Source organism: Crinia signifera, chromosome 9, assembly GCF_055691185.1.
Source record: "Crinia signifera chromosome 9, ASM5569118v1, whole genome shotgun sequence".
In the NCBI taxonomy this organism is placed as follows: domain Eukaryota; kingdom Metazoa; phylum Chordata; class Amphibia; order Anura; family Myobatrachidae; genus Crinia; species Crinia signifera.
This window is the reverse complement of record NC_139225.1, coordinates 131,650,538-131,678,460: the sequence shown is the minus strand read 5'-3', so window position 1 is coordinate 131,678,460 and position 27,923 is coordinate 131,650,538. Positions and strand designations below refer to the sequence as shown.

Below are 27,923 nucleotides of genomic sequence, written 5' to 3'. Positions count from 1 at the left end.
TCCCAGTATTCTTCAGCACAGTACATGCGAATGCAGCCAATATTTTGACTGCATGGTAAAAAAAACTTCTTGGATGGCAGCATGGTTTTGCTCCAGGAGAAAATTGCTCTTAAACTTACTTAACTCTCATTGAATCTTCTTATCTCACAATGGGTGGGATTTACTAAGAATTGGAAAGTGATAAAATGGAAAGTGATAACCCACCAGCCAATCAGCTCCTTACTGTAATTTTTCAAAACCAAGCTGTAACCTGGCAGTTAGGGGCTGGTTGGCTGATACTTTATCAATCTCCATTTTATCATTTTTTCAAGCTTACTACATCTGGCCCAATATTTTCTGCTTTGATAAGCTCTGGAAAGTATATAGGAAGAGGTATACTTGTCATAGGGCATAGACCGATATTTTGTTACTCGTGGTCACTAATCGCAGGACAGGGCCGAAATTAGGTGTTTCGGCGCCCGGGTCGGCAGTCACTTGGTCCCCCCCCCCCCCCCCAAAAAAAAACAACACCAAATTACTGCCTTGGGGACAGGCAGCGGGGGTCCGGGGACTGGAGAAGGTTAACTCCGGCGGTGGGCGGGAAGCAGGTTTTGAAAAGACTTGCCGGACGCTGATTGGCTGAATTCAACCAATCAGCGTCCGGCAAGTCTTTTCAAAATCATCAGAGCTTCCCTCTGCCAGGCAAATAGCGAGCGGCTGTGTATGTGAAAGCTGCCGCTACACCAGTCCCTGGACCCCGCTGCCAACATACCTGTGTGCAGCCAGCGGGGGTAGGCAGCGTCCTGGGGTCCAGGGACTGGTGTAGCGGCAGCCTTCACTCACTCCATCTCCTATCGCTATCTGCCTGGCGGCAGGAAGCGCAGATGACTTTGAAAAGACTTGCCGGACGCTAATTGGCTGAATTCAGCCAATCAGCGTCCGGCAAGTCTTTTCAATACCTGCTTCCCGCCCACCGCCCGGCAGCGCTAGTAGGAGCCGGAGTTAACCCACCTGTCCCCGGACCCCCGCTGCCAGTCCCCGGGACCCCGGTAGGAGCCAGCGTTAACCCACCAGTCCCTGGACCCCCGCTGCCCATCCCCGGGACCTCACACTAGCGCCCCCACCCTCCAGCGCCCCCTAGCCCCCCCTAGTTACGGCCCTGCGCAGGAAATAGTCACGCTTTGGGCTATCCCACTATTCCCAATAAGCCAGCACTGATCGTAGCTTATCTGGGATTTGTTTTGGGTGCTGGTTGACCTCCTGACAGTTGGGATTCCGGCGGTCAGTATACCCACATCGGAATGCCCGACAATTGCAATCCTGATTTACAGGGGGCTTTTCCCATAGAGGGAGAATAGAACCTGTGGCAAGCACAGCAATCCACCGGGCCTGCAGCATGGTGAATGCACTCACCCGCCTGTTGGAGTATCGGCAGTCGGGATTCCAATGTCATTATATTACCAACATCGGAATCCTGACTGTTGAAGCGCTATACTAAACCGTTGTTTCAACTGCCTCAGGTGAAACGGGCTGTGGCTTTGCAAAAACACACAGTTTTAACCGAACCTGTGTGTTTTTGGACGAAAAACGACAAAAGATTGAGAAAAGGTGAAAAAACGCTATTTTTTTAGCTCCCATATAGTGTGAAAACAGGTGTCTTTGGGCCTAATTCAGATATATATACGGAAATGCCATTGCGATTTTCCAGGCAACGGAACTGCTAGTTTTCGCATGTTGAGCTGCCACCCAGAAAAGGATATACAGTACTGTAGAAGCCAACCGAAACCATCACAAATTCCTCAGGAATTGGATACACATACGCAGAGTCGATGCAATAATGAGGGACATAAGGGGAGATGCACTAAATGGAAAATGCGGTAAAATACCCATTTTCAGGGTTTTTACAGCATTTCCTCATGCACTAATACACGATCGTCTGATTTTTTTTTTTGTCTATGGGCTTGAATCTTGGAGAATCTGTGGTCTTGCAGACTGGCCGCAGCAGCACTGCTTGTACCAGTTTCAGCTGAAGGCATACACACACAACGTAAATGTCTGTGTCATGCCAGTGCTTTTGCCACCACTTCCTTTTACTGTACCTCCCCCAACTGGACCTTTTTGGTCCCTTTCTGTCAATCACCCTGTGTTGAAATCTTCACTATGAGCAACATCAAAAATGTACCTTGGCACGCGTGCAATCTACTGATACCCACTTAGATATGTAAGAAAATCTGCATTGCATACAAACGTGATTTATAGTAGGCCCTTTGTCTGCATGGTTGCTTGGTTTTACTTCATCCAGCCTATGATTAGCTGTATGTCCAGCCCCTACACTAAATAGTCATACTCAACATGCTCTGGTAAGTCCTTCAAAGCAGTTGTCGGCTTGTCCTCACTGATTTCCAGCTGCCCCATGTGGGAGAGTGCAACCAGGTCAGTACACAGGGTGTATGACCTCATCATGGGTGGGTGTAATGGGGGAGTGCTCACATGATCATATCATTGATGGCCAATGTCAACAACAGCTGGCAGGGGCCTTGTGAGACTCTGCAGGGAAGTGAGGTCAGCTCTGGGAAAATGGCCTACTAATCCAGTGGCCCCAAGCACATCCTGATTTTAGGGAGCCTTTCAAGGAGAGTAGGCAGTATGGGTTCCTCCTTGATAACTATGAGCATTTGGAGGGATCACCTTTTGTAGGCATCATTTTATTATTATTATCAGTTTCTTGTATAGCGCACACATATTTCGCAGCGCTGTACAGAGAATATTTGAACATTTACATCAGTCCCTGCCCCAGTGGAGCTTACAATCTATATTCCCTACCACATGTACACGCACACAGACATTCTAGGGTTAATGTTGTTGGGTGCCAATTAGCCTACCAGTATGTTTTTGGATTGTGGGAGGAAACCGGAGTACCCGGAGGAAACCCATGCAAGCACGGGGAGAATATACAAACTCTGCACAGTTAGGGCCATGGTGGGAATAGAACCCATGACCTCAGTGCTGTGAGGCAGTAATGCTAACCATTACACCGTCCGTACTGCCCCTAGTTTTTTTTATAACTTTCACTCTCTGGTAATATAAGTAACATTGCCCATATTGATTTGTTCCCTCTTTCTAATATATATATATATATATATATATATATATATATATATATATATATATATATATATATATATATATATATATATATATATTTTAACTCTTTTTTTTTTCAGAACTGTCCTTCAGATTCATAATTTAAAACATCATCTCCTGGCAATGGGGTTCTTACTAAAGTCCATGAGGCAGTTATTTGATGCCAACTATGTCCTCTTTTCACAGTTGTTTTTCACCAGTCTACACAACAAAAAGGGCAGTATTCAATGCTCTTGATTCACCGTTTTTTTTCCGGTGAACAGGGTTTGGCAAAACGGCGATTTTTTTTCTCCGAAAATGATATTCGCCGTATTCAATGATCACTGTTCGCCGTAAGCGAACCATGTATGCCAGCCAATTTGCCATTTCATAGTCGCTGCTATTCGCTGTTGTATTTCTATGGAGGTTTTTTTTGCATGGTTCACCATAGTTCGCCGTAGTTCGACGAAAGTATATTCAATGCTAAAATAGAGAACTGTGTTTACTATTTTTTTTTTGGTGAAGTTCTCCGTTCTGCTTTCAACATTTTTTTACGTGAACTGAAATTTGTACTTATAAAATAATGTTTTTTATAAATTTTTCAGTGTCTACAAGTCAGTTTATTTATTAGTTGGAGGATCTTGCTAATTGTATTTCTTTACAAGCACCACATTAATATTAATAGAGATAGATTGTGAGCAAAGTCTTAATGAGGAACAAATAAAAAGTTATGTCTATGGAACTACAAGTCCCAAAAAGGCACCAAGCCGCTTGTTCCACGGTGGGGTGATTGCACTCAGGTGATAGAGACCCGGCTGCTCCGTTTAAGCCCTTCAGGGCACCTGAATCCAGCAGGTAAAGACGATCTATAGGAATAGACAAAAAGGGCGCTTCATAGTGCAGTTATCTTTAAAAGTTTGTATTTATTCAGTCGAACACATAGATAAAAATGAATGACGTTACCAAAGTTGGCGGCTCCAAATGCCGCACTGTAAAAGCATGAACACTCAGACGCCCCGGCGTCTGATGCAGGGAGAGGTTACACTCCTCCGGACTCTCGCTGGTCTGATCGACGCTGAGCCACGCCCCTACGCGTTTCGTCACGAGGACTTCGTCAGAGGGCTGGCCCAGCGTCGGTCAGAATCCTCTATATACCTGGACGGCATTTCTTTCAGCCAATCCATGACACATACTTTTTTAACTGTTTAGAACCTATGTCCGTCATTGCTCATACAATCTCTTAGCCATATCTTGCAACAAAATTTCCTGGTGTGTACCTCATGAAATTTCGCACACATCATATGCATTATAAAATGGTAACATTTTTCTAACAAGACGTATGCATATTATAAAAAAACACATTGTTTACATAAAAATTATAAACTGCATTTGCACAAAATATGATATAAATAATGACACATAAAATACGCTAACCAATTAGAGCTAGACATATATATAAAAAATATATACAATAAATTTAGACAGAGAAACCTGTTAGAACCCGAATACAAAAATAGAACCAGAGAGCACATTTTTAAGGGTAACCTTCTTCAATAATTTTATATTTAATATTTTATCTAAACCAATTTTTCTAGAGTTCTCCACTTCAAACCACGCTTCTCTTTAGCTTAAAAATGAGGCAATATCAATGCCCTCATTTAAGCCTGCTGGGGAGAGTGTGTTTAGGTTATAAATCCAATAGGACTCACGTTTTCGGAGCATGTTTTCCCGATTTCCTCCTCTAATATTTAATTTCACTTGTTCAATCCCCATAAAGTGCATCCCACTTGGATCTCCGTTCTGGCAACTTAAAAAGTGGCGAGGAATACTATGATTGCTGATTTTATTCTTTATGTTTCTATAGTGTTCAAGGATGCGAATTTTCAGCATTCTCTTGGTCTGTCCTACATACATTTTCCCACAGGGACAGACCAACAGATAGACTACATAAGTCGAAATGCAGTTGATTAAACCTTTAATTTCACATTCCCTTCCATTCCTATCTGTCACAGTTTTTTTACCCCGTAATCCATGTGTACACATCTTACAATGGTTACAGCAAACAAATCCCTTAAGAGGTGGCATATTCGGAAACAGGGTTAATGATCTCTGTTCCGGAATCTCTAGGGGCAGGAGGCTGGGGGCTAATCGATTTTTCAGGGTAGTTGCCCTTTTAAAAATAACTTCTGGACGCTTTCCTATAGACCCTTGTAGTACTGGGTCCATAGTTAAGATCCCCCAGTGTTTATTTAAAATATTTTTAATAGTATTACTCTGGGAAACGAACGGACAAAAAGGGGCCTGGAATGTATAACCACAGTGCTCTACCGTGATGAATTATTATCAAAAGAAAAGGCAGATTTTATTGTGGATTGTTTGAGATTTGTATTAAAATACAACTACTTCACATTCCTCGGACAATATTACATACAATGCTGTGGGACGGCGATGGGCATCATATGTGCCCCGGGGTTTGCCAACCTCTATCTAGGGGAGTGGGAACAAGAGTTTTTTTACACTAACAATCCCTTTTCAATGTATATGCCTTTTTTTAAGCGCTATATAGATGACGTCATCATAGTGTGGTCTGGTCTTGAATGTCGTTTTGCGGAGTTCATTGATTTATATACACATTAATAATTACAATTTGAGCTTTACATATAAGTTTAATAGTAAAACAATGGACTTTCTAGATTTAATGTTATCAACAGTAGAAGATTGTGAGCAGATAAAAACCTGCACATTTTTTAAAGAAGTCGACAGTAATAACTACTCGGACTTCACTAGCTGTCATGCCAAGAATTGGAAGCTGAATTTGCCATACTCCCAGCTGCTGCGTCTCAGACGTAATTGCAGTAGCCTGGAAGCGTTTGAGACGCAGGCTGATACTTACATAGCACGATTTCTGGAAAAGGGTTATCCCTTAAAATTAATTCTGTCTGCCAAAGAAAAATGTAAAAGGTTAGATAGGAAAGAACTGATAAAGTATAAAGGACGGGATAATACAAAGAAAAAAGAAATCTTTTGTCCGTTCGTGACGCAATTCAATACCCAGAGTAATACTATTAAAAATATTTTAAATAAACACTGGGGGATCTTAACTATGGATCCAGTACTACAAGGGTCTATAGCAGGGGTCTTCAACCTTTAAGACAGTGTGGGCCACATTAAAAAATTAAACGAAGCCCGAGGGCCACTAAGCTCTACTGTGGTATTTAGCACAGCTCTTAATAGATAGACAGCACAGCCCCTGCATAGATAGTTGGCACAGCTGCCCATACACTTAAACCCTGCCCCCAATATATAGTCAGCACCAGGGCTATTTCTAAACAATTAGGGTCCCAGTGCGAACAGAATAAAAATGCAGCCCCCCATACATAATATGGTATTGAAGAAATTGCGCGCACCTAAGGTGTGTGCTCCCAAAAAGGGGTGTGGTCTAATTATAAGGGGCATGGGCTAATTATAAGAGTGTGAACTAGCAGGAAAACAATTACCTGACACCTCATTTTGCAACCTGCATGACTAGACATTGGTTACCGCAGGAATGGTTGTTGTCCTTCCACGCTTAAGTTGGCTGTCTAAAGGCTATACAGTGACATATAAACATGAAGGCCCATTACACCATGATGCCCATTACACATTATGCCACACACCGTGATGCCCATTGCACAATATGCCACACACCGTGATGCCCATTGCACATTATTCCACACACCATGATGCCCATTGCACATTATGCCAAACACTGTGATGCCCATTGCACATTATGCCTCACACCATGATGCCCATTGCACATTATGCTTCACACCATGATGCCCATTGCACCTTGCACTATAAGGCCCCCAATACTCCTGCTTATGCATATGATGCCCCCAGCAGTGCCTCCCACAAAATGCCGCCAGTAGTGTCCCTCATAAAATGCCACCAGTAGTGTCCCTCATAAAATGCCACCAGTAGTGTCCCTCACAAAATGCCACCAATAGTGTCCCTCACAAAATGCCCTAGTATTGCCATCCATAGTCAGCACATTGGACAGCATGCCAGCCCTCCCTTATTCAGCTCCACATTGCACTGCCAGCCCCACCTCCCCCATAGTCAGCACTGTCCCCATAGTCAGCACCACATTTCAAAACAGCCAACCCCCCACCCCATGTCCAGCACAACATTGCAAAAGGCAGCCAGCTCACCTCTCCCCCCCCCCAGTCAGCAAAGAAAAAATTGCAGAGAGCCCCCCCCTAGTCAGCACCGCATTAGCGAGCCGGCTTCACCCTTCCCTAAGATACCTGCATTAATCTTAGTGTCCCTGGCAGAGGGCTGCTGCCGGTGGCGGCTGTCTTCACCTGAAAGGAGCAGGCAGGGACGGGTGCGCAGTGTCAGAGGCTGGCGGCGGGGTGTGCGGCGTCAGAGGCTGGCGGCTGTTGTCACTCCCGGCTGTCTTCTCTGAAAGGGAGCGGGCAGGAGGGGTGCACGGCGCCAACGTCAGGAAATACACAATGAGCATGTCTGCACACAGTCCCACCCGCCCCAGCCAGCACATCCACCTCCGCCGCGTCCCACTGTTAAGGGACTAGCGCGGAAGGTTTTTTTTTTTTTTAAACAGCTTTTTTTTTTATTTAAATGGCATTAACTGGCGGGCCAGTAAAAACAACTCGGCGGGCCACTCGTGGCCCGCGGGCCATGGGTTGAAGACCCCTGGTCTATAGGAAAGCGTCCAGAAGTTATTTTTAAAAGGGCAACTACCCTGAAAAATCGATTAGCCCCCAGCCTCCTGCCCCTAGAGATTCCGGAACAGAGATCATTAACCCTGTTTCCGAATATGCCACCTCTTAAGGGATTTGTTTGCTATAACCATTGTAAGATGTGTACACATGGATTACAGGGTAAAAAAACTGTGACAGATAGGAATGGAAGGGAATGTGAAATTAAAGGTTTAATCAACTGCATTTCGACTTATGTAGTCTATCTGTTGGTCTGTCCCTGTGGGAAAATGTTTGTAGGACAGACCAAGAGAATGCTGAAAATTCGCATCCTTGAACACTATAGAAACATAAAGAATAAAATCAGCAATCATAGTATTCCTCGCCAATTTTTAAGTTGCCAGAACGGAGATCCAAGTGGGATGCACTTTATGGGGATTGAACAAGTGAAATTAAATATTAGAGGAGGCAATCGGGAAAACATGCTCCGAAAACGTGAGTCCTATTGGATTTATAACCTAAACACACTCTCCCCAGCAGGCTTAAATGAGGGCATTGATATTGCCTCATTTTTAAGCTAAAGAGAAGCGTGGTTTGAAGTGGAGAACTCTAGAAAATTGAAGAAGGTTACCCTTAAAAATGTGCTCTCTGGTTCTATTTTTGTATTCGGGGTCTAACAGGTTTCTCTGTCTAAATTGTATATATTTTTTATATATATGTCTAGCTCTAATTGGTTAGCGTTTTTTATGTGTCATTATTTATGTCATATTTTTTGTGCAAATGCAGTTTATAATTTTTATGTAAACAATGTGTTTTTTTATAATATGCATACGTCTTGTTAGAAAAATGTTACCATTTTATAATGCATATGATGTGTGCGAAATTTCATGAGGTACACACCAGGAGATTTTGTTGCAAGATATGGCTAAGAGATTGTATGAGCAATGACGGACAAAGGTTCTAAACAGTTAAAAAAGTATGTGTCATGGATTGGCTGAAAGAAATGCCGTCCAGGTATATAGAGGATTCTGGCCGACGCTTGGCCAGCCCTCTGACGAAGTCCTCGTGACGAAACGCGTAGGGTCGTGGCTCAGCGTCGATCAGACCAGCGAGAGTCCGGAGGAGTGTAACCTCTCCCTGCATCAGACGCCGGGGCGTCTGAGTGTTCATGCTTTTACAGTGCGGCATTTGGAGCCGCCAACTTTGGTAACGTCATTCATTTTTATTTATGTGTTCGACTGAATAAATACAAACTTTTAAAGATATCTGCACTATGAAGCGCCCTTTTTGTCTATTCCTATAGATATATATATACAGTATATATATATATATATATATATATATATATATATATGGTACTTGTTTCCTATCTGGGCCGAGCCCGAAGCGTGGCGAGCGCACGCGGATACTTCACAGGTATCAGTGTCCCCTCGCGGGCTTCACAGGTATCCGCGTCCGCTCGCCACGCTTCGGGCTCGGTGGCTCGCTGCGCTCGCCACACTATTCTATTCTCAACTCCACGCCGACGTGGATAGTGGGGGTATGAGAAAGTCGGAGGACGCGTACCGCTGCGCTCGCCACGCTTCGGGTTGACGTCAATACTGGGGTGGCGTTAACAATGGAGGCGCATTTTAAACCATCAGGGGGGGTTTCCTATACAAATCGTGGGTTTGCGGGGTTATTACATTGAAATCAATGTAAAATCGGGTCTCAGGGACCATTTAACATTGATTCCAATGTAAAATCGGATCGGATCGGATAGCATCGTATGCCATCGTACATCATCGAGTACCGAATCCGATGCGATGCGATCCGATTTCATTACGGTGCCGTACGTAGAAAACCTGGGCGCCCAGATAGGAAACAAGTACCATATATATATATATATATATTTTCATTACTTATGTGGGGGGCGGGGACCTGCTCATTAAATATGCACTGCACTGGGTCCAGCTCATTAGATATGCACAGAGCTGGACCAGCTCAGCGCACACTACTGCCTGGGTCACCCGGCCCTCCCTTTTGCTCCGGCCCATGGATAAATGTGAGCTGCAGCTCTCCATCCCTCCCCACAGCGGCCATCCTGTCTTCCTCCTGCCTGTGCAGCGCCAGGAGTCCACCATCCTGCCTGCCGCCATCACACCGCTGTGTCAACGTATTTTTCTATTGTCACCGTCAGGGGCAGCAAGCCCCTGAGGCACTGAATACGGTGACCGGGAGGCCTGGCGGCGAATTGACCTGACGGGGGAAGCATGGTGAGCGCAGGCGAAACCATGACAGCGTACGCTGCCCCTGCGCTAGCCACAGCATTGAATACCAGCCAAAGTATCAGCATGTATGTGACAGCGTATGTCAGGTTGTGGTCATGGTTATGAAAAGCAAATGTTGTGCAATGTGCCTGCAGGGATCTAAGGGAACTTTGGCCAACCGTTATCTGAAAATATGACCCTTACTGTATTTCCAGTTCTAATTACAGCCTAGCTAGGTGCAGATAAGTATTCTATATTTAGCTGTTTGGCAGACAGTTCATGTATCCCAGCAATTAAATATACAGTATGATAACGGATATCATGTCTATTTATAACCCAGTGATTATAATCTACAACTTTACAATGGGCAAGATAAGATCTAGAAACGATATATATATATATATGTATAATCACTTTATTGCTGAATGGGACAAAATCCATCTTATTGAATGTAGTGTCCAGGTTTTGACAAGGCTAATGGAAAGCAATCAGGAGTATAGTAGATGGTATGAGATTGCAGGAGGGAACCTTTTGCATTCCCGGCCAATGTCAATCAACCCTTCGCGGCATTAACAGCCTTGGACCATGGAGATTGAGTCTTCTTCACCAGCCTTCCGCTATAATACAGTTTATGCTCAATGAGTTATGGAGCCTCATGTCACTTATACCACTTTCACACATAGCCTTTCATCTATTTTGCCTGGGGTTGTAGCTCGATGTGAGTCTCTTGGAGAAACTCAACCCAGACCGGGTGTTCCTGCTTGTCCCCATGGTTACCCATGTGCAGGGTATTACCTGGGTCATGTCTAAAAGGAGCAGATTGTCAGCCACCAAAATGCTTTGAGATTACATCATGTCTAAGCATGTAAGCCGGTCGACCTTGGTCCTGTGTGAACAGTGACAACCCGGGCATAACCCAAGTCCATCAACTATTTGTGAAAAGGGGTATTACAGAAAGCCCAGCTTCAATCTGTGCATATCACACGTGAAAGGGGTTTATTATGAGAACTATTAAGCCACCTAGTAGTTACATTTCTCCCTTAGCACATGCTCAAGAAATTCCATAACCACCCACCCTATACTATGAATAAAAAAATGAAAAACAACATTTGGAGGAATAGTTCACATATCTAATTAATAACAATCTTGCTGACCTCAAAAGTATTAACAAGCAAATTGCTCCAGCCTCAGTGAGCCAATCAACAAATGCGATGTTCATACTGTGCGTACATGGCACCCCCCCCCCACTCCGACTCATTACTGTACCCTGCTCCATAAGGGTCATGTCTGTAATCTCCCCTTCCACCCTAAAGGTGGTGTACTTGGAAGGAGTGCACCCTCCCATACTTTGCACCATCTATGGTCGTTGGCTTTTTAAACTGCTTTGTGGCAGTGAGGAGGTCAGAGATGGAAGAGAAGAACAAGAGGCAACAAAATAAAGGAAAGTTCAGAGAATAATAGGCAGACGGGAGGGTGTAGGAACGAAAAACAAGGAACACGAAGCCAAAAGGCAAAGAGGAGGTGCAGAAGAGCTAATGAGTCAAGTGAAAGCAAGATGACACCTCTAAAGAGTACAGTTGACCGCAGCAGAAGCAAATAGTCTCTGACATTCACTTGTACAAACAGTCCCAAACATACATAAAATACGGCTACATAAAAACTACTCTGATCCCTTGTCACTTCTTACTGCCTAATTAATTTATTATTTATTTATTTACAGTTTCTTATATAGCGCAGCAGATTCCATTGCGCTTTACAATAGTAGACAGATAAAACAAACTTGGGGCCTTATTCTAGTTCACTCTTTCTGACAAAATCCTTCTTAGATGGACAAAACAATGTGCACTACAGGTGGGGCAGATGTTACTTGTGCAGAGAGAATTAGATTTGGGTGGGGTTTTACTTCACAGTGAGATCTAATCTTATATTGCAGTGTAAAAATAAAGCAGCCAGTATTTACCCTGCACATAAACAAAATATCTCACCCAGATCTAATTCTCTCTGCACATTTTACATCTGCCCCACCTGCAGTGCACATGGTATTGTCCATCTAAGAAGGATTTTGTCAGAAAGAATGAACTAGAATAAGGCCCTTGGTAGCAACAGTCTTGGAGGTAGGAGGGTCCTGCTGCAAGCTTACAATCTATAGCCTAATGGCTCTTGATCATAACAAGCTGCATGAGGTTACTGCAATATGTGGGACATAGATATGCTGCACCCAGAGGTATAGCATGGAACCATAGCACCTGGAGAAAGCTCATTTCAATCCCCCCCCCCCCCCCTCTTTGTGCCCTTCCCATGGCATTTTAATACTACTTCCACATAATGCCCCTAGTAGTGCCGTTCTCTCATAATGCCCCAGTAGTGAATCTCGCTCATAATGCCCCCCCCCCCCCCGTAGTGCCTCACACATTATGGTCCAAGTAATACTAACCGCCCACTCCAGCATCCACCTCTGCAGACCCCAGCACTGTCAGCAGTAGGTGCACTGCTTATACATAATGCCCACAATAGACCATATAACGCCCACAGTTGGCGACAGCAGCAGCACTGCTTATACATCATGCCCACAGCTGCCAACAGCAGCACTCTCTCACACGCACTGTAATTACCTAATTCTGACTGGCAGGTTCTTCCTCTCCTTCCATTTTTCAGCCCTGCTCTCTTGTAGCCCCGCCCCTCCATCCTGTGTAGCTCCACCCCCTCGGGGGGAAACGCAGGATTTTCAGAAGGGGGTTTCCAGAGAGGGGCGGAGCAAAGCACGGAGATGGACACTTAGGTGACCCAGTATATGCCGGGGCAGTTAAAGTATTATAGATAGACCAAATTTATATAAATAATAGTAATAATAATATACACACACACACATATATATATACTAGGTGATTCATCGCGCCCTACGGGCGCTCTTCACACCGTCGTAAGGGGCTGCGCCCCCTTAATTTGTGAACATTTGTATATGAAAAAGATGGTTAGAATTGTATGAAAGATGGCCTGTATTGCAACTTGAGTTATAGGTGAAATGTGTTAAATAGAGAGCATATGATGTGGAAGGGGGTGTGTATTGTTTTGTTTAATTAAAAAGCGGGGGTGGGGGTGTGGGTACCGCGAATTGTGGGAGGGTGGGTCGCGGGTGCGGGGGGTTGCCGCAATGACAGGAGGGGGGGTCAGGGGTGGGGAATCGCGGTAGGGGGGTCGTGGGGGGGCACCGTGAACAGCGGGAGGGGGGGCCCGGGGGGTTGGCGCGAATCGTGGGAGGGGGGGTCGCGGGGTGCCGCAATCGCAGGAGGGGGGGGGTGTCACGGGGTGGGGCCGCGAATTGCGGGAGTCACCGGGGGTGCCACGAATTGCGGGGGGTGTGCTGCAAATCGCGGGAGGGGGGTCGCGGGGGGTGCCGCGAATCGCCACAAGAAAAAATCAACACAGAAAGTTCAACACATGTAAATGTTGACATAAGTGTGGCACTTCATCGGTGTCCATGTCGACACATGAGAATGAATATGAAAACATTGAAAAAGTGAAAAATAAATCTTGTCAACCTTTTTCATTGTCGACCATAGCCATGTCAGTGTTTTGCATGTGCCATTTAATCGTGGGGATGCCGTGAATGGGGGGGGAGGGAGGGAGGTACATACCTCCCAACATGACCCTCTCCAGGAGGGACACATTGCTCTGTTTCTGGACTTTCTTCTTAATTTATGGATTACCATCACCTGTGCTTAAACACCTTTCTTATCAATTACCCTGTTTAAAACAGGTGATGACAATCATAAATTAAGATGGAAGTCCACAACCCAGCGTTACAGCTCCAGACACACTTTGAGTGACAGATGTAGCCAAATATATAAGAGATATATATACACACATAACAGCAGTGTAGACCCCTGGGCATAGCAATGTATTGGGGCACCTACCTATCCTTCAGCGGTAGGGGTGGGGGGGTGCTATGAGCGGATGCTTTGATGTCCCGCGGGTGGTAAGGGGTATTATATCAACTGCTCAGCATGTAGGGCCTGGATCAGTAATTTCCACTAATTACCCCTTTACTGCATAGATGGTGGGAGATGAGGTGGGAGAAAAGGGCCTTGGGCTGAATGAAGGGGTCCTGATAAATAACTTCCAGGGTGGTAGAGGATGTTTAACCCCTTACCGACGCAGCCTGTTTTTGCCTTCCTGACAGAGGCCTTTTTTTCAAATCTGACATGTATCACTTAAGTGGGGATAACTTTTTTTTTGCTTTTACTTATCCCAGTGATTTTGAGATTGTTTTCTCGTGACACATTGTACTTCAAGTTAGTGGTAAATTTTGGTCGATACAGTCTTTTTTTTGTGTGAAAAATACCAAAATGTCGTAAAAAAATTGAATATTTTGCAATTTGCAAAATGTTAAATTTTCTGCTTGTGAGACAAATAATCATACCACTCAAAATAGTTCATAACTAACATAGACCATATGTAAACTTTATGTTTCATTCATTATTTCAACTTTCTTTTATTTTTTTTGGACACTAGGGGGCAGCAGAGTCAAAATTATATACATAACACAGTAAACGCTGCAATTGGCTGTTCACATTTGAACAGCCAATTGCAACGATCGCCGATCGGGGGGGGCATCGCTGCCCCCCCTGGGCAATGAGGGAAGATGTCTGCTGTCAGGGACAGCAGACATCGTCCCTCTGTCACCGCGTCTCTAGAAGCGGTGACACTTTAAAGTCATGACGTACATTTACGTCATGTGTCGGGAAGTACATCCCGACCATGACGTAAATGTACGTCAAATGTCGGACAGGGGTTAATACGCAGAGGAGGGGTGTATAATGGAGTGGGCTTATTATTCATAATTTTCTGGTGGGAGGACAGCTTGCTTGACTGCAGATATCTCCAGTTACCGGAAATAGATTTCTTAGATTTTAATGGAATTAAAAACTAGAGAATCCCACCTACCAAATGGTACTGGGGACTAGGGGATGAGAGTTCAGGAGGCAGAGCAATCTGCCAACGAGTATATAAAATTACATACCAGGTGTGTGGAGCTGCTGGAAGGCTGATTGGGCACAGTAGAGCCATGCTACTAGTGTCCATTAAAGGGGGAGAGTCCCAGCTTTTGGAATATACCCTCAGAAAAAACTAAGTTAGAACCTGAAATATCTGACTGGGAAGAGCAATTAACAGGCTTGGATGGGGACCACTGATTTGAAGTCAGATATCTCCGGTTCCCCAGGGCCGATTTTAAAAATTCTTGTACCCATGGAAAGAGGGGACTCTCAGATTTCAGTCTAGGGCCCTTAGATTCCTGGGGGGGGGGGTTCTGGGAACTCAGAACCCCCCCTGTGTGCACCACTGCCCCTCCATCCCTTTTTGACCATCTGCTGATGCTGTCCCAGGGTGTTTGGAGTTGGACTTGGGAGGGAGTTTTTTGATGCTGCTGCCTATCATGCTGTGTGACAGGCACCACGGCAGCCACAGAGGACAGCAGCAGGGGATGCAGCAGCATTCTCTGCTGAGCAGCTAGTCCTGTCACTGCACGGCACCCACTACAGATTTTGGCTCCTGGAGCTCGAGCTCCACTGGAACCACCCTCCCTACGCCCCTGGCCCCGCCTATGTTGTAACTATTCAAAGGGTCAAAGTCCACATATTTCACATGCTGATGATGAATAGTTTAAAACATTTACATTGTTTAATTGTCTCTTCAAACAACACTTGTCTAGTGCAGATTTGTGTAGGACGCAATAAAACCAGTTTATGTAAAAATTGGAAATTGTATTTATTAAATGCACTAAAAGCAATGCAGAACACACATTTTGGACAGAAATGTGGATTTCCAAGATGTTGTATTTCCCTGATTCTCTGGTGTAAGAATATTTTCTATTTGATCCTTAATAAACATTGTCTGTATGGAATGCAGGAAGTAATGCGCTATAAATATCCCTGTTGGGTAAATATTTACAGTCTTTTAAACAGATTTGAATTCCAGTCCGTCCTTTGAGTATGTACTGTAACTGCTCATGGAATAGGCTGGATGTTGCCTGGAATGCAGAAGGGATATGGTCATTGGGTCACCAGGAAGTTGATAGACAGTCATTAAGTCAACACCATTAGGTCGACATGTGTCTAGGTCGACATGCTGGAAGGTTGACATGAGTCTAGGTCGACATGGGTTAGGTCGACAGGGTCATTAGGTCCACAGGTTCATTAGGTCGGCATGGGTTTGGTCGACAGTCGAAAGGTTGACATGGAGTTTTTCACTGTTTTTTGAGCTGACATGTGCCGACAGGCAGTATTTCATGCCCTACCATCCACTAGGGCGTGGCGGAAGAATAAAATAGTGTGCCGAGCGTAGCGAGGCAGCGTGTCCTAAGCACGACGAGCGCAGCGAGCCATGCGAGGGGATGTGGTGCACTTGTCTATGTCGACTGTGTCCATGTTGACTGGAAACCTAAAAAAAAAACCTTGTCGACCTTTTGACTGCCGACCTAACCCATGTCGACCTAATGACCCTGTCGACCTAACCCATGTCGACCTAGACTCATGTTGACCTTCCTGCATGTCAACCTAAACACGTTGACCAAAATGCATGTCCACCTAATGGTGTCGACCTAATGACAACTGTTGGTGACCGACTGATCCACACCCATGCAGAGACAGTCTTAAAAGCAAAACAGGGTATCCAGCAAAATACAGAATGAAATACTAACGGTCCTGCTTCTACTCTGTTATGGCCGCCTTTTGTAGAGTTATTGCTTCACCAACATGTAGAATGTTCAGCAATATAAGAGGAAATGTATTTATATTAGGTGTTCTGATCAGATCTCATGTGATACTTGTGTGACAAAGGGTTAATCAAATACAAGCAGCAGATCTATCTAAAAATTCTTATAACAGCCATAACATATCACATAATTACAAATATTACAACCAGTGTCACCCCTAAGACTGCTATCTAATTAGCCACACAAAATGATCACCAGCGAAAAAAGGGGGGATTTTGCACAATTTTTATTTTTTTACCTATTATCCTACTTTTTGTTTTCTATTTTTTTTGTCCAAAAACACATACATTAGGGGTTAATTTACTAAGATGGGAGTTCTATTGTAGATGGGATGTTGCCCATGACAACCAATCAGATTTAACTTGAAGATAATAGAATCAGATTGCTCTGGGCATCCCATCTTCAATAGAACTCTCATCTTAGTAAATTTACCCCATAGGCTCTGGCATAAGTTCTAGGACCTATGTGTTCTTGGCGGAAAATATTGGGGTGATAGGGCTTGTTGTCGCAGATTTATTTTCACCTGCCACAGGCAAGTGAAATGAAATCACCAATAATGGCCGGCTTTTGGGGCTACCCGTGGTTGATCAATTACCCTTGATAAATGTCCTTGGCTGATCAGATACTGCCCAAAGAATTGTTTGTTGTGACCTGCACATGGGCTTCTGGGAGTTGTAGTTGCATCTCTGATATAAGCCTGAGCTGTCAACTCCCAAATCTCACAACAGTCATTCATGTGAAGGTCATACTATTTTAGCATTTTTCTTGGACCATTAATTCTTCCTTATATACTTAACTAGAATCTTCTGTCTTCCAGCTCAGTAAGAAGTATGGACCTGTGTATACCATATACCTGGGTCCCCTGCCAGCTGTTGTGCTATGTGGGTATGAGGCTATAAAGGAAGCTCTAGTGGACAATGGAGAGAAATTCAGTGGCCGAGCCGAGCTCCCGCTAGTAGATCTGACCAGCAAGGGATACGGTCAGTTGATCCCAAATCATTTAGAACATTAGTGTGTAAAATTATACACTGGATGATGTACTTCACAATATTTGTTCTCATTCCGGATATATGATAAACTGTCATTCTCAGCACCACTTCTCTTGCCCTGTATACCAGATGTAATTCTCAGCAACACTTCTCTTGCTCTGTATACATGTGTAATTCTCAGTACCACTTCCCTTGCTCTGTACACCATGTGTAATTCTCAGTACCACTTCCCTTGCTCTGTATACATGTGTAATTCTCAGTACCACTTCCCTTGCTCTGTACACCATGTGTAATTCTCAGTACCACTTCCCTTGCTCTGTACACCATGTGTAATTCTCAGTACCACTTATCTTGCCCTGTATAGCAGATGTAATTATCAGCACCACTTCTCTTGCCCTGTATACATGTGTAATTCTCAGTACCACTTCCCTTGCTCTGTACACCATGTGTAATTCTCAGTACCACTTCTCTTGCCCTGTATACATGTGTAATTCTCAGTACCAATTCCCTTGCTCTGTACACCATGTGTAATTCTCAGTACCACTTCTCTTGCTCTGTACACCATGTGTAATTCTCAGTACCACTTCCCTTGCTCTGTACACCATGTGTAATTCTCAGTACCACTTCCCGTGCTCTGTACACCATGTGTAATTCTCAGTACCACTTCTCTTGCCCTGTATGCATGTGTAATTCTCAGTACCACTTCCCTTGCTCTGTATACCAGATGTAATTCTCAGTACCACTTCCCTTGCCCTGTATACCAGATGTAATTATCAGCACCACTTCTCTTGCCCTGTTTACATGTGTAATTCTCAGTACCACTTCCCTTGCTCTGTATACATGTGTAATTCTCAGTACCACTTCCCTTGCTCTGTACACCATGTGTAATTCTCAGTACCACTTCTCTTGCCCTGTATACATGTGTAATTCTCAGTACCACTTCCCTTGCTCTGTACACCATGTGTAATTCTCAGTACCACTTCCCTTGCTCTGTACACCATGTGTAATTCTCAGCACCACTTCTCTTGCCCTGTATACATGTGTAATTCTCAGTACCACTTCCCGTGCTCTGTACACCATGTGTAATTCTCAGTACCACTTCTCTTGCCCTGTATACATGTGTAATTCTGAGTACCACTTCCCTTGCTCTGTATACCAGATGTAATTCTCAGTACCACTTCCCTTGCTCTGTATACATGTGTAATTCTCAGTACCACTTCCCTTGCTCTGTACACCATGTGTAATTCTCAGTACCACTTCCCTTGCTCTGTATACCAGATGTAATTCTCAGTACCACTTCTCCTGCCCTGTATACCAGATGTAATTCTCAGTATCCCCCCTCTTGCTCTGTATACCAGATGTAATTCTCAGTATCCCCCCTCTTGCTCTGTATACCGGTCCATGTGTAATTCCTTCTTCATAGCAGAAACTTATATTTATGTCTCTCCGTGTGTGCCAGGCATTGCATTTAGTAATGGGGATCGCTGGAAAGAGCTGAGGCGCTTTGCACTGACCACTCTACGTAATTTTGGGATGGGTAAAAGGAACATTGAGGAACGGATTCATGAAGAGATCCAGTGTCTGCTGGAGATATTTCAGGAAACAAGAGGTGAGAGCAGAGATGATTTGTATACTTAGGGCTATTTCACACGCTCCGGCTCCTGCCGTGCACAGTAGTTGTTAATGGACACTATTGTGACCATTCACGCGGGACGGCCACTGAAAGGGACGGCTGCCAGGCTGTGGCTATCCCCACCATTCTAAACTACTGAGTGCGGCACTGCTTCCTGGCCGTGCGGGTTCTCGCTGCCCGGCAGGAGCCGGAGTGGGTCAAATAGCCCTTACAGTATTTATTTTACATTTACTGTTCCTGCAAAACACTTTGATGTATGAAGAGGGGTAAGTTCAGGGCCTAAAGTGTACCGAAGAGGTGGGGTAACTCATTCCCCCCTGCCACCTAATTACCCCCTTGCCTCCCCCCAATAGGCAGGGGTATGGTTTTTGGCACACCATGTAAACTATAATGCTTTTCTGCACCCTGGTGGAGGTGGAACTAGTTCCCCCTACCATTACAGGTGGTGGAACTTAGGAGCAAGGTGGAACTGTTCACTAACTGCATAGCGGTTTACCTTCTATAAGTCATAGTTTAAAATTTTGCACCATTCAATATTTTTAGATTCATACAGCTACAAGCTGCATCTTGTAGAGTTTCTGTGGAACAGTGCCATCTGGTGGTCACATCTTTCATAAAATAATAATTGCGTGAAAAACACCCATTAACTAGATTTATCCAGCATGCTGGACCTTAATTTGCCGGGTGGCAGCGGGGCCGCACATTATTATTGCTATGGCTCCTACACACGGTGCAATGAAGGGCCATTTTCTAAGCAATCTAATCAGGTCGCTTAGAAAATGCCCTGAAATCTCCCCATGTGTAGGACCCTTATCATGGCAATTAGAATCGGATTCCTGCTCCCGTGCAAACACCCGGGGTTCCTTAGGCTGGTGTAAAAGGGGTTTTTAGTAACCCAACTGTTGTATCTTTCCAGGCTCTTTGTGCAAGCCGGCTTTCTTCATCCGTCGTTCAGTCTCAAACGTCATTTGTTCAGTCATCTTTGGGAAGCGGTTTGAGTACACGGATCCTAAGTTGCAGATATTGCTGGACCTTGTTGCTGAGAATCTTAGGAGGGTGGATAACATCTGGGTTCAGGTAATAAGGGTCCATGTGACCCACCTCTAGCTTACCACCAAGATTACGTGTTCATTTGGCATGTCAGTAGAACATTTAGCACATTCAAATGGTTAAATGAGGTCAAATCTGTGAATAGTTATTGGACCGTAGATATACTCACTATGTGTCACCCATGCCTGTGTCACCCATGTCAGTCTGCCATTCCCCTTTAAAATGTGAGTTTTTTCATAATTTTTGATAAAGTTTTTTTTTAGACTTTTTCTATACTTCACCACAGGGTTGCCTACTCTAAAAGTCTCCTCTTCGGGAGAAGCCTGGAGAGGAGACTGTCAGCAGCACTTTAGGTGGCGGGGCCTGATGAAGACATCATCAAGCCCCACCCCCAGTACTGCAAATCCAACAATTCACGGTTCTTCATTGAGGGGTGGGGCTAAATGATTCTATTTGCATCTATAACACTGCCCTCCCCTATCCGGGAGGGTTGCCCACCTTTCCGGGTGGCTGGGAGGGGGACCCGATTTTCGGGAGCCTCCCGGCCATTCTGGTAGGTAGGCGACCCTGCTTCACCATCCACATGGAGTCCGATTGGGCCTGAAGCATGCCGAGTAAAGCACTAATTGGGGGTGGGGGGGTCTCCAAAGTCAGGTGTTGTGTACTGACACAAAAAAGAATGTGAAAAACTCATGTTAACTTTTTATATCTTGACATTGGGCTGGATTCAGACCTGATCGCTGCTGAGCGGATCTGCAGCGGCCAGGGAACAGGTAGACGCCGCCCCGCTATAGTGAAATCCCACCTTGAATTAATGCGCACATTGTGTGTACAGATAGCGAAGAGTTTACTTCCAAGCCAAAACGACCAAAACCATTCGTTAGACACTCACCATGGAACGATTCCCCCGCTGGTCACTCCTCATCACAAGTTCAGAGCAGCCAGGGAACTACTGGCGGATGTGATGAATACGGGCATATCCAGCCTCCAGCTGACGTCACATGCCCTCCCCTAACACACTTGGGCACCCCTGCGTTTTCCTAGGCATGCCTACATTTTTTCCCCGGCACACCGGCATTTTCCTTAGCACTCCCACTGAACAGCCAGTAACCACCTACAGACACCTGTCACCTTGCGGACTGCGGCCAATACACATGCGCAGTGTGTTGGTAATTGGCCGCTGTGCGAATCCGCAAAGCACCGATCAGGTCTGAATCAGGCACAATCAGTCTGTGTTGACTAATTACTGTCGGCTCCATGGTCCACATCCAGTGCTTATTTCAGTGTCATGTCTGCTGACGCAACAATGTATATGGTATATAACGTGTACTTGTCCTGCATTGTCTTGTACTCTAACCCAGTCTGTGTATCCTTGCAGCCTAGCGAACCTGTTAGCACCACCCCACCAAAAGCCCGCCCCCCTGCTGCCCGCATCCCCTAGCTAGTATCCAGGGGGATGTGTATGAGAGCCCATCCCCTCTCATGCGGCCAAAGAGGAGAGAATTGATTCGATGGTCGCCAACCATTGATTGATTTCTCTCGCCTTCGGTAATCAAAGTCAGTCTAGATTTAATTTTTTCTGCCGCAGATCGCCGAAAAGGGGGCGGGCGCTGATGACATTTGGCGTCATTGACATCAGCCACTTGTCATCTGCCCACCTCAAGCAGGCATCGATCCCCAGAGTTTTGCTGGACGCTTCCCTGCAGCTACCGCCCTGTCCGAACAGTTCAGCGAGTGTGACACTCAACAAAGCCATTCGCTTCCGGGGTTTGCACATGCTCATATTCGCACATTCACATACCCCCCCCCCCCACCACCATCAGACACAGGGCTGAAAACTGACCCAAGCGAATGGTCTGAAGCAGCCCCTTTGTTAGGCACTGCTGATCCCTTTTGCCACTCTATACAGATGGAGCCAGCCACTTCCTTGCAGGTGCTGTCGATTCCATCGCCAACTGTCAGAAGGGGGCGAGCGCGCACGAGACACTCACGCGCCTGTTCCGACAGAGCTCCCCGCCGTGCCGCCGCCTCCCTCCCTGCCATCACCAGTCCCTAACACCGCCCCAAACCCCCAACCCTGCCCATCTCCCAGAAGGGGAGATGGGCAGAGTCACGCCGGCCAGCTGCCGAGTAACTGGGACGCACGTGCATTTAAGACGCGCACGCATCCCAGTCTGATGGGGTCCCTATCTGCCAGCGCTAGCCAGTGGGGAGGTTCTGGCGAGCGCTGAGAATGAAAGAGAGGGGCTCCATCTGTCAATACAGGATAATAATAATAATAATAATAATAATAATAATAATAATAATAATAATAATAATAATAATAATAATAATGTGTTTATAAATGCCACTTTTAATTATTCTGTACACTTACCGTTAAGTATAAACCCTTGTGTTTAAGACTAATATAATGTCTTTTATTTTGTTAGCTGTATAATTTCATACCCTCAGTCCTGCGCCACCTGCCGGGGCCTCATCACAAACTTTCTGAGAATTACCAAGCACAGCTGGACTACGCCGAAGCTATAGTACGGGAACATGAGGCAACGTTTGACCCCTCCTTACCTCGGGATTACGTTGATGCCTTCCTCTTAAAGATGCAACAGGTTAGAGTTCAAAGTGTTATTTGCATAATTTATGACAATTCACGATAGTAAAATTTTCCTCACACAAAGCCAAGGTTTAAATCTCAGATGTTGACAGTTATGAATAACTTAAATAGATTTATTATGTTTATTAGTAGAAAAGACAAAAACGTATCAGGATATGGGTGCGCAAACGTCTTCACACCTGGAGTGCCAAGCCATTCCCACAATTTTTTGTCAGCACATCGTGGGGAGGGCAAAGAAGTGGCAAAAAAATTGCCCCTGGGCAATAATCAGGCACTGCGTATGCCCTCCTCTTACAAATCAAGCAGCAGTTATGTTTAGGGATTGTCAGTCCCAATATGCAAAGCAGGATAAAAAAGGGGTGAAAACTGCGCTATTTGAGGAACTAAATAAACAATCGATTGATGAATTTTATAAATTTATTTACATGAATTAATACACATAAAATAATACATTGTTAATACACAAATAAATTAAAGTTAAAATTACATGAAGTGTGCACTTATTGGCCAATTGGATGTTAAATCTGTGCATATGCGGCACTTGGTGGCTCCACTTGTGTGGTGGGCCCTTCTTTCTCTGAAAAGAGTGTCCCCACTTTTTCTACCTAGGTATGGATAAGGTTATCTAACTCCTCCGACAGTGTTCATGGGAGGTGGAGAATTGCAGTCAAAAAGACACTCACATATCCACTTGTTCGATTAGGCTTGATGTGGTCCCCGTGGGTCGATGGTTGCTGCTGGATCTCCTTTGTAAGTCCCAATGGTGGTTCTTGGTCCGATATTAGGGAGTCCCGGGTACAAAGTGGTTACCCGATTTGTAATCCAAGATTGGAGGTAGAGTGGGGGCACTGCAACTAACGCGTTTCGCTGGGGGACTCCCAGCTTTTTCAAAGGTGATTTTCCATCTGCAGGTAGGCTGTATTTATACCTGAGTGCCAATATGGCGCCTAATTGCACCAGCTGTTACTCATGGATATGGTGTCTTAAAAAACATCCAAATTAATTTTATTCCTATCCACATCACAAGTAAATACATATATAAAAACTAATAAACATTTAATAGACAATTAGTAGAAGGCAGACATATAAAAAGGTTGGGTACTTGTGAGTTATCTGGGCTGCCGATTTTTTCATCGCGCCCGAAATCGTGGGCATCGCGTCGGTCGTGGCCGTTATAAGGAGCCGCGTCGCGATGCCCACGATTTCCCATAGACAGTAATGTTAAAAGACACGATGGACCCGATTTCTGACACGATTTCCCATAGACAGTAATGTTAAAAGACGCGATGGACCCGATTTCCCATAGACAGCAATGTTAAAATAAAATTACAATGTGAAATTGGCCAATATGTTTTTTAAAAAAAATGTTTCATGGCCCCCCACCACCGTTAACGCCACCCCGCTATTGACGCTAACCCGAAGCGTGGCGAGCGCAGCGAGCCCGCGAGGGGCGGCGATACGCGTCCTCCGACCTTTTCATGCCCTACTATCCACTAGGGCGTGGAGTGAGAATAGAATAGTGTGGCGAGCGCAGCGAGCCACCGAGCCCGAAGCGTGGCGAGCGCAGCGAGCCCCGCGAGGGGACGCGGACACCTTCACAGGTATCCGCGTGCCCTTGCGGGCTTCACAGGTGTCCGCGTCCCCTCGCGGGGCTCGCTGCGCTCGCCACGCTTCGGGCTCGGTGGCTCGCTGCGCTCGCCACACTATTCTATTCTCACTCCACGCCCTAGTGGATAGTAGGGCATGAAAAGGTCGGAGGACGCGTACCGCCGCCCCTCGCGGGCTCGCTGCGCTCGCCACGCTTCGGGTTAGCGTCAATAGCGGGGTGGCGTTAACGGTGGTGGGGGGCCATGAAACATTTTTTTTAAAAACATATTGCCCAATTTCACATTGTAATTTTATTTTAACATTGCTGTCTATGGGAAATCGGGTCCATCGCGTCTTTTAACATTACTGTCTATGGGAAATCGGGTCCATCGTGTCTTTTAACATTACTGTCTATGGGAAATCGTGGGCATCGCGTCGCGGCCCCTTATAACGGCCACGACCGACGCGATGCCCCCAATATCGTGTCTTTTAACATTACTGTCTATGGGAAATCGGGGGCATCGCGTCGCGGCCCCTTATAACGGCCACGACCGACGCGATGCCCCCGATTTGGAGCTAAATCGTGGGCATCGCGTCGGTCGGGTGTCCTTAAGTTAACCAAACGTAAGGACAAAATCGGCAGCCCGGATAACTCACATGTACCAAAGGTTGTATAATTCATATATTTAAGCATGCGTTTTTTTGTGTTGTTCCGGTCACGTGACCTCTTTGTTTATGTCACATGATCCGGAATTGTGATATGACATTTCCATACCGATATAATATAATATAATATAATTTCTAATTTGTGTTACCTCGTTAGTGGCATGTGTCAGGATCTGCCGTTTAGACATCGATCCTCTGGCACTGTTGTGATGCGGGTGCACATTTGTTAATGTTGCGTATATGCCCCGTTCATTTCGGCACCGCTTGTATCGGAAGTCGTCATAGTTTGAGACTTCCGTTGCGTCCACACTAGTGTCTCGACGGAAGTCTTTGCGTTCCGTCCTGCGTTCCACGCTGTAGTTGTCAGTTCCTTACTACAGCATGGACCAGCGCCTTCCGGTATAGCATCGGAGTCAGCTAATTTATATAGCGGTGCATTCCGCTGTATGTTATTTATTAATATCACATTTGTAACTCAGTAACTTATTTTTACATTTAGATGGTCCCAATGATTATATTCTTTTATATTTATTATTGTTTTAATTCCTCACTATGTTTTAGCAACAGAAGACATGTAAAATAATTTGATAAAAAATATATATATATATATAATAAAAAAAAAAGGAGAAAATTCAGATTCAATGAATAATTTCCAGAAAATTATGATACTGTACACATTATTATAAAGATCTTCAAACATTCCAAAAGGATTATTTAAAAAAGATTTTTTCTTAAAAAATAATATATACAGAAAATTTAATTTATCATAGACAGCGTTCTTTATGTATGTTCAACAGTATGGCATTGCGACATATAGACCCCTACGTTCAGATGAATAATATGGGTAGGGGGAAATATCAAATGGGATTATCGAAGTACTATCCGTATAATCCTACATTTTTTTATTTTTTTTATGACAAACTAAAAAAGGAAAAAGGGGAAAGGAAATATGAAGAGAGTACAAGGAAGATGGTGATTTTATGATGTAGAGTCTTTGTGACCTATGTTAAGGCTGAAAGCCAGCTATGTCACTCGTGTCATATAGCTACGTTTAGTTCTATTGACTCGTTTAAGCCCTTGGGATACAGACTGTCAATTTTGAACATCCAGAAAATTTCTTGGACACATAATTTTCGGTATCTATCACCGCCTCTCGGTGTCACTGGTATGTGTTCGATCCCAATTATTCTCAAACATTCGGGGTTACTTTTATGTTTTTCGAAGTAGTGTTTTGAGACACTGTGAAGCATAAATTTATTTATAATGTTTCTACGGTGTTCCATAAATCTTGTTTTTAGTTTACGTGTGGTTCTTCCTAAGTAATGCATATTGCATCCACATATCAGCATGTACACTACATAATCTGTGTTGCAGTTTATAAAACTTCTCAGGTTGATCACTGGATCAACTCCGGGTACTGTTGTTGTTTTGTGCACATGCTGACAGGTGGTGCAACCTGTCTTACCACATTTGTAGAATCCTTTTAGCGGTGTTAGCCATGTGTTTTTTGTTTTGTTGCTTGGTTGGACTTGTTTCAAGAGACTGGGGGCTAGGATGTTTTTTAGTGACCTAATTTTCTTGAAAATTAATTGGGGTTTTGTTGGAATAATCCCTCTTAAGATTGGGTCTTGTTGTAAAATCGGATAGTTCTTTAGAACTATATTTTTGATTTTGTGATGTTGATTATGGAAGGTTGAAATGAAAGCTAGGTTTTTATCTTGGTTTTGATCTTGTATTGCATTTTGGCTTCTTTTATCTTTCTTTTTCAAAAGCTCTTCTCTATCTATCATTTTTACCTCTTCTAAGGCTTTATTAGTTAGATGGGGGGATAGCCTCTTTCATTAAATGTTTCTACCATTTCTTGAGCCTGTTCACAGAAGGTTTCGAAACTACTGCAATTTCTACGTACTCTCAATAGCTGGCTTTTTGGAATATTTTCTTTCCATGCTGGGAGGTGTCCACTTCTGAAATGCAGGTATGAATTTGAACCTACTTCCTTCATATAGTTGGCTGTGTAGATCTTATTGTCTTTGATTTCAAGCGCTATATCCAGGAAGGTCATTTGCGTATGGTGATACTGGGAAGTGAATTTTAAATTATAATCATTGGTGTTTAGTGACGTGACGAATTCTGTGGCGGAAAGTGCATCCCCGTCCCAAACAAAAAACAAATCGTCAATGTAACGGCCATAGAGGACCAGGCCCGCCCCCAGCCCGCCTCCCCACACATGTCGGTCCTCAAAATGACCCATGTATAGGTTGGCGTAGCTGGGGGCGAATCTGGTCCCCATCGTGGGGAGGGACCTGGCAGATGGGAGGGAGGGGCAACTTGCCCCCCCCCCCATCCCCCGCAGCCTAACGCTGCCAGCTAAAGTTTTGCGAAGTTTCGCAAAAATTGCAACTGGGTCTGAGTCAAGCCACAGGACCCAGGTGTAGCATCTGGCGTAGTCAGTCCTGGAATAGATGATTGGACAGTATCAGATCATCTGGGTGGCCATTTTTCATCTGTGAGACCCTAAGGTTGTTTAAGATGGCCAGTAAATTATTTTTTTCAGTGCTGCGTTC

The 27,923-nt window shown here is 44.7% G+C and overlaps 1 protein-coding gene across 1 annotated transcript in view; it reads left to right on the top strand.

Moving 5' to 3' along the window:
• Positions 1-27,923, top strand: part of LOC146036050 (cytochrome P450 2B1-like) — a 42,459-nt gene that overhangs the window by 2,996 nt on the left and 11,540 nt on the right. The window contains exons 2-5 of the mRNA XM_083159821.1: positions 17,641-17,803; positions 19,272-19,421; positions 20,362-20,522; positions 22,925-23,101. Of these exons, the coding sequence (XP_083015947.1) occupies positions 17,641-17,803; positions 19,272-19,421; positions 20,362-20,522; positions 22,925-23,101 (651 nt within the window). The remainder of the gene's footprint in view (positions 1-17,640; positions 17,804-19,271; positions 19,422-20,361; positions 20,523-22,924; positions 23,102-27,923) is intronic.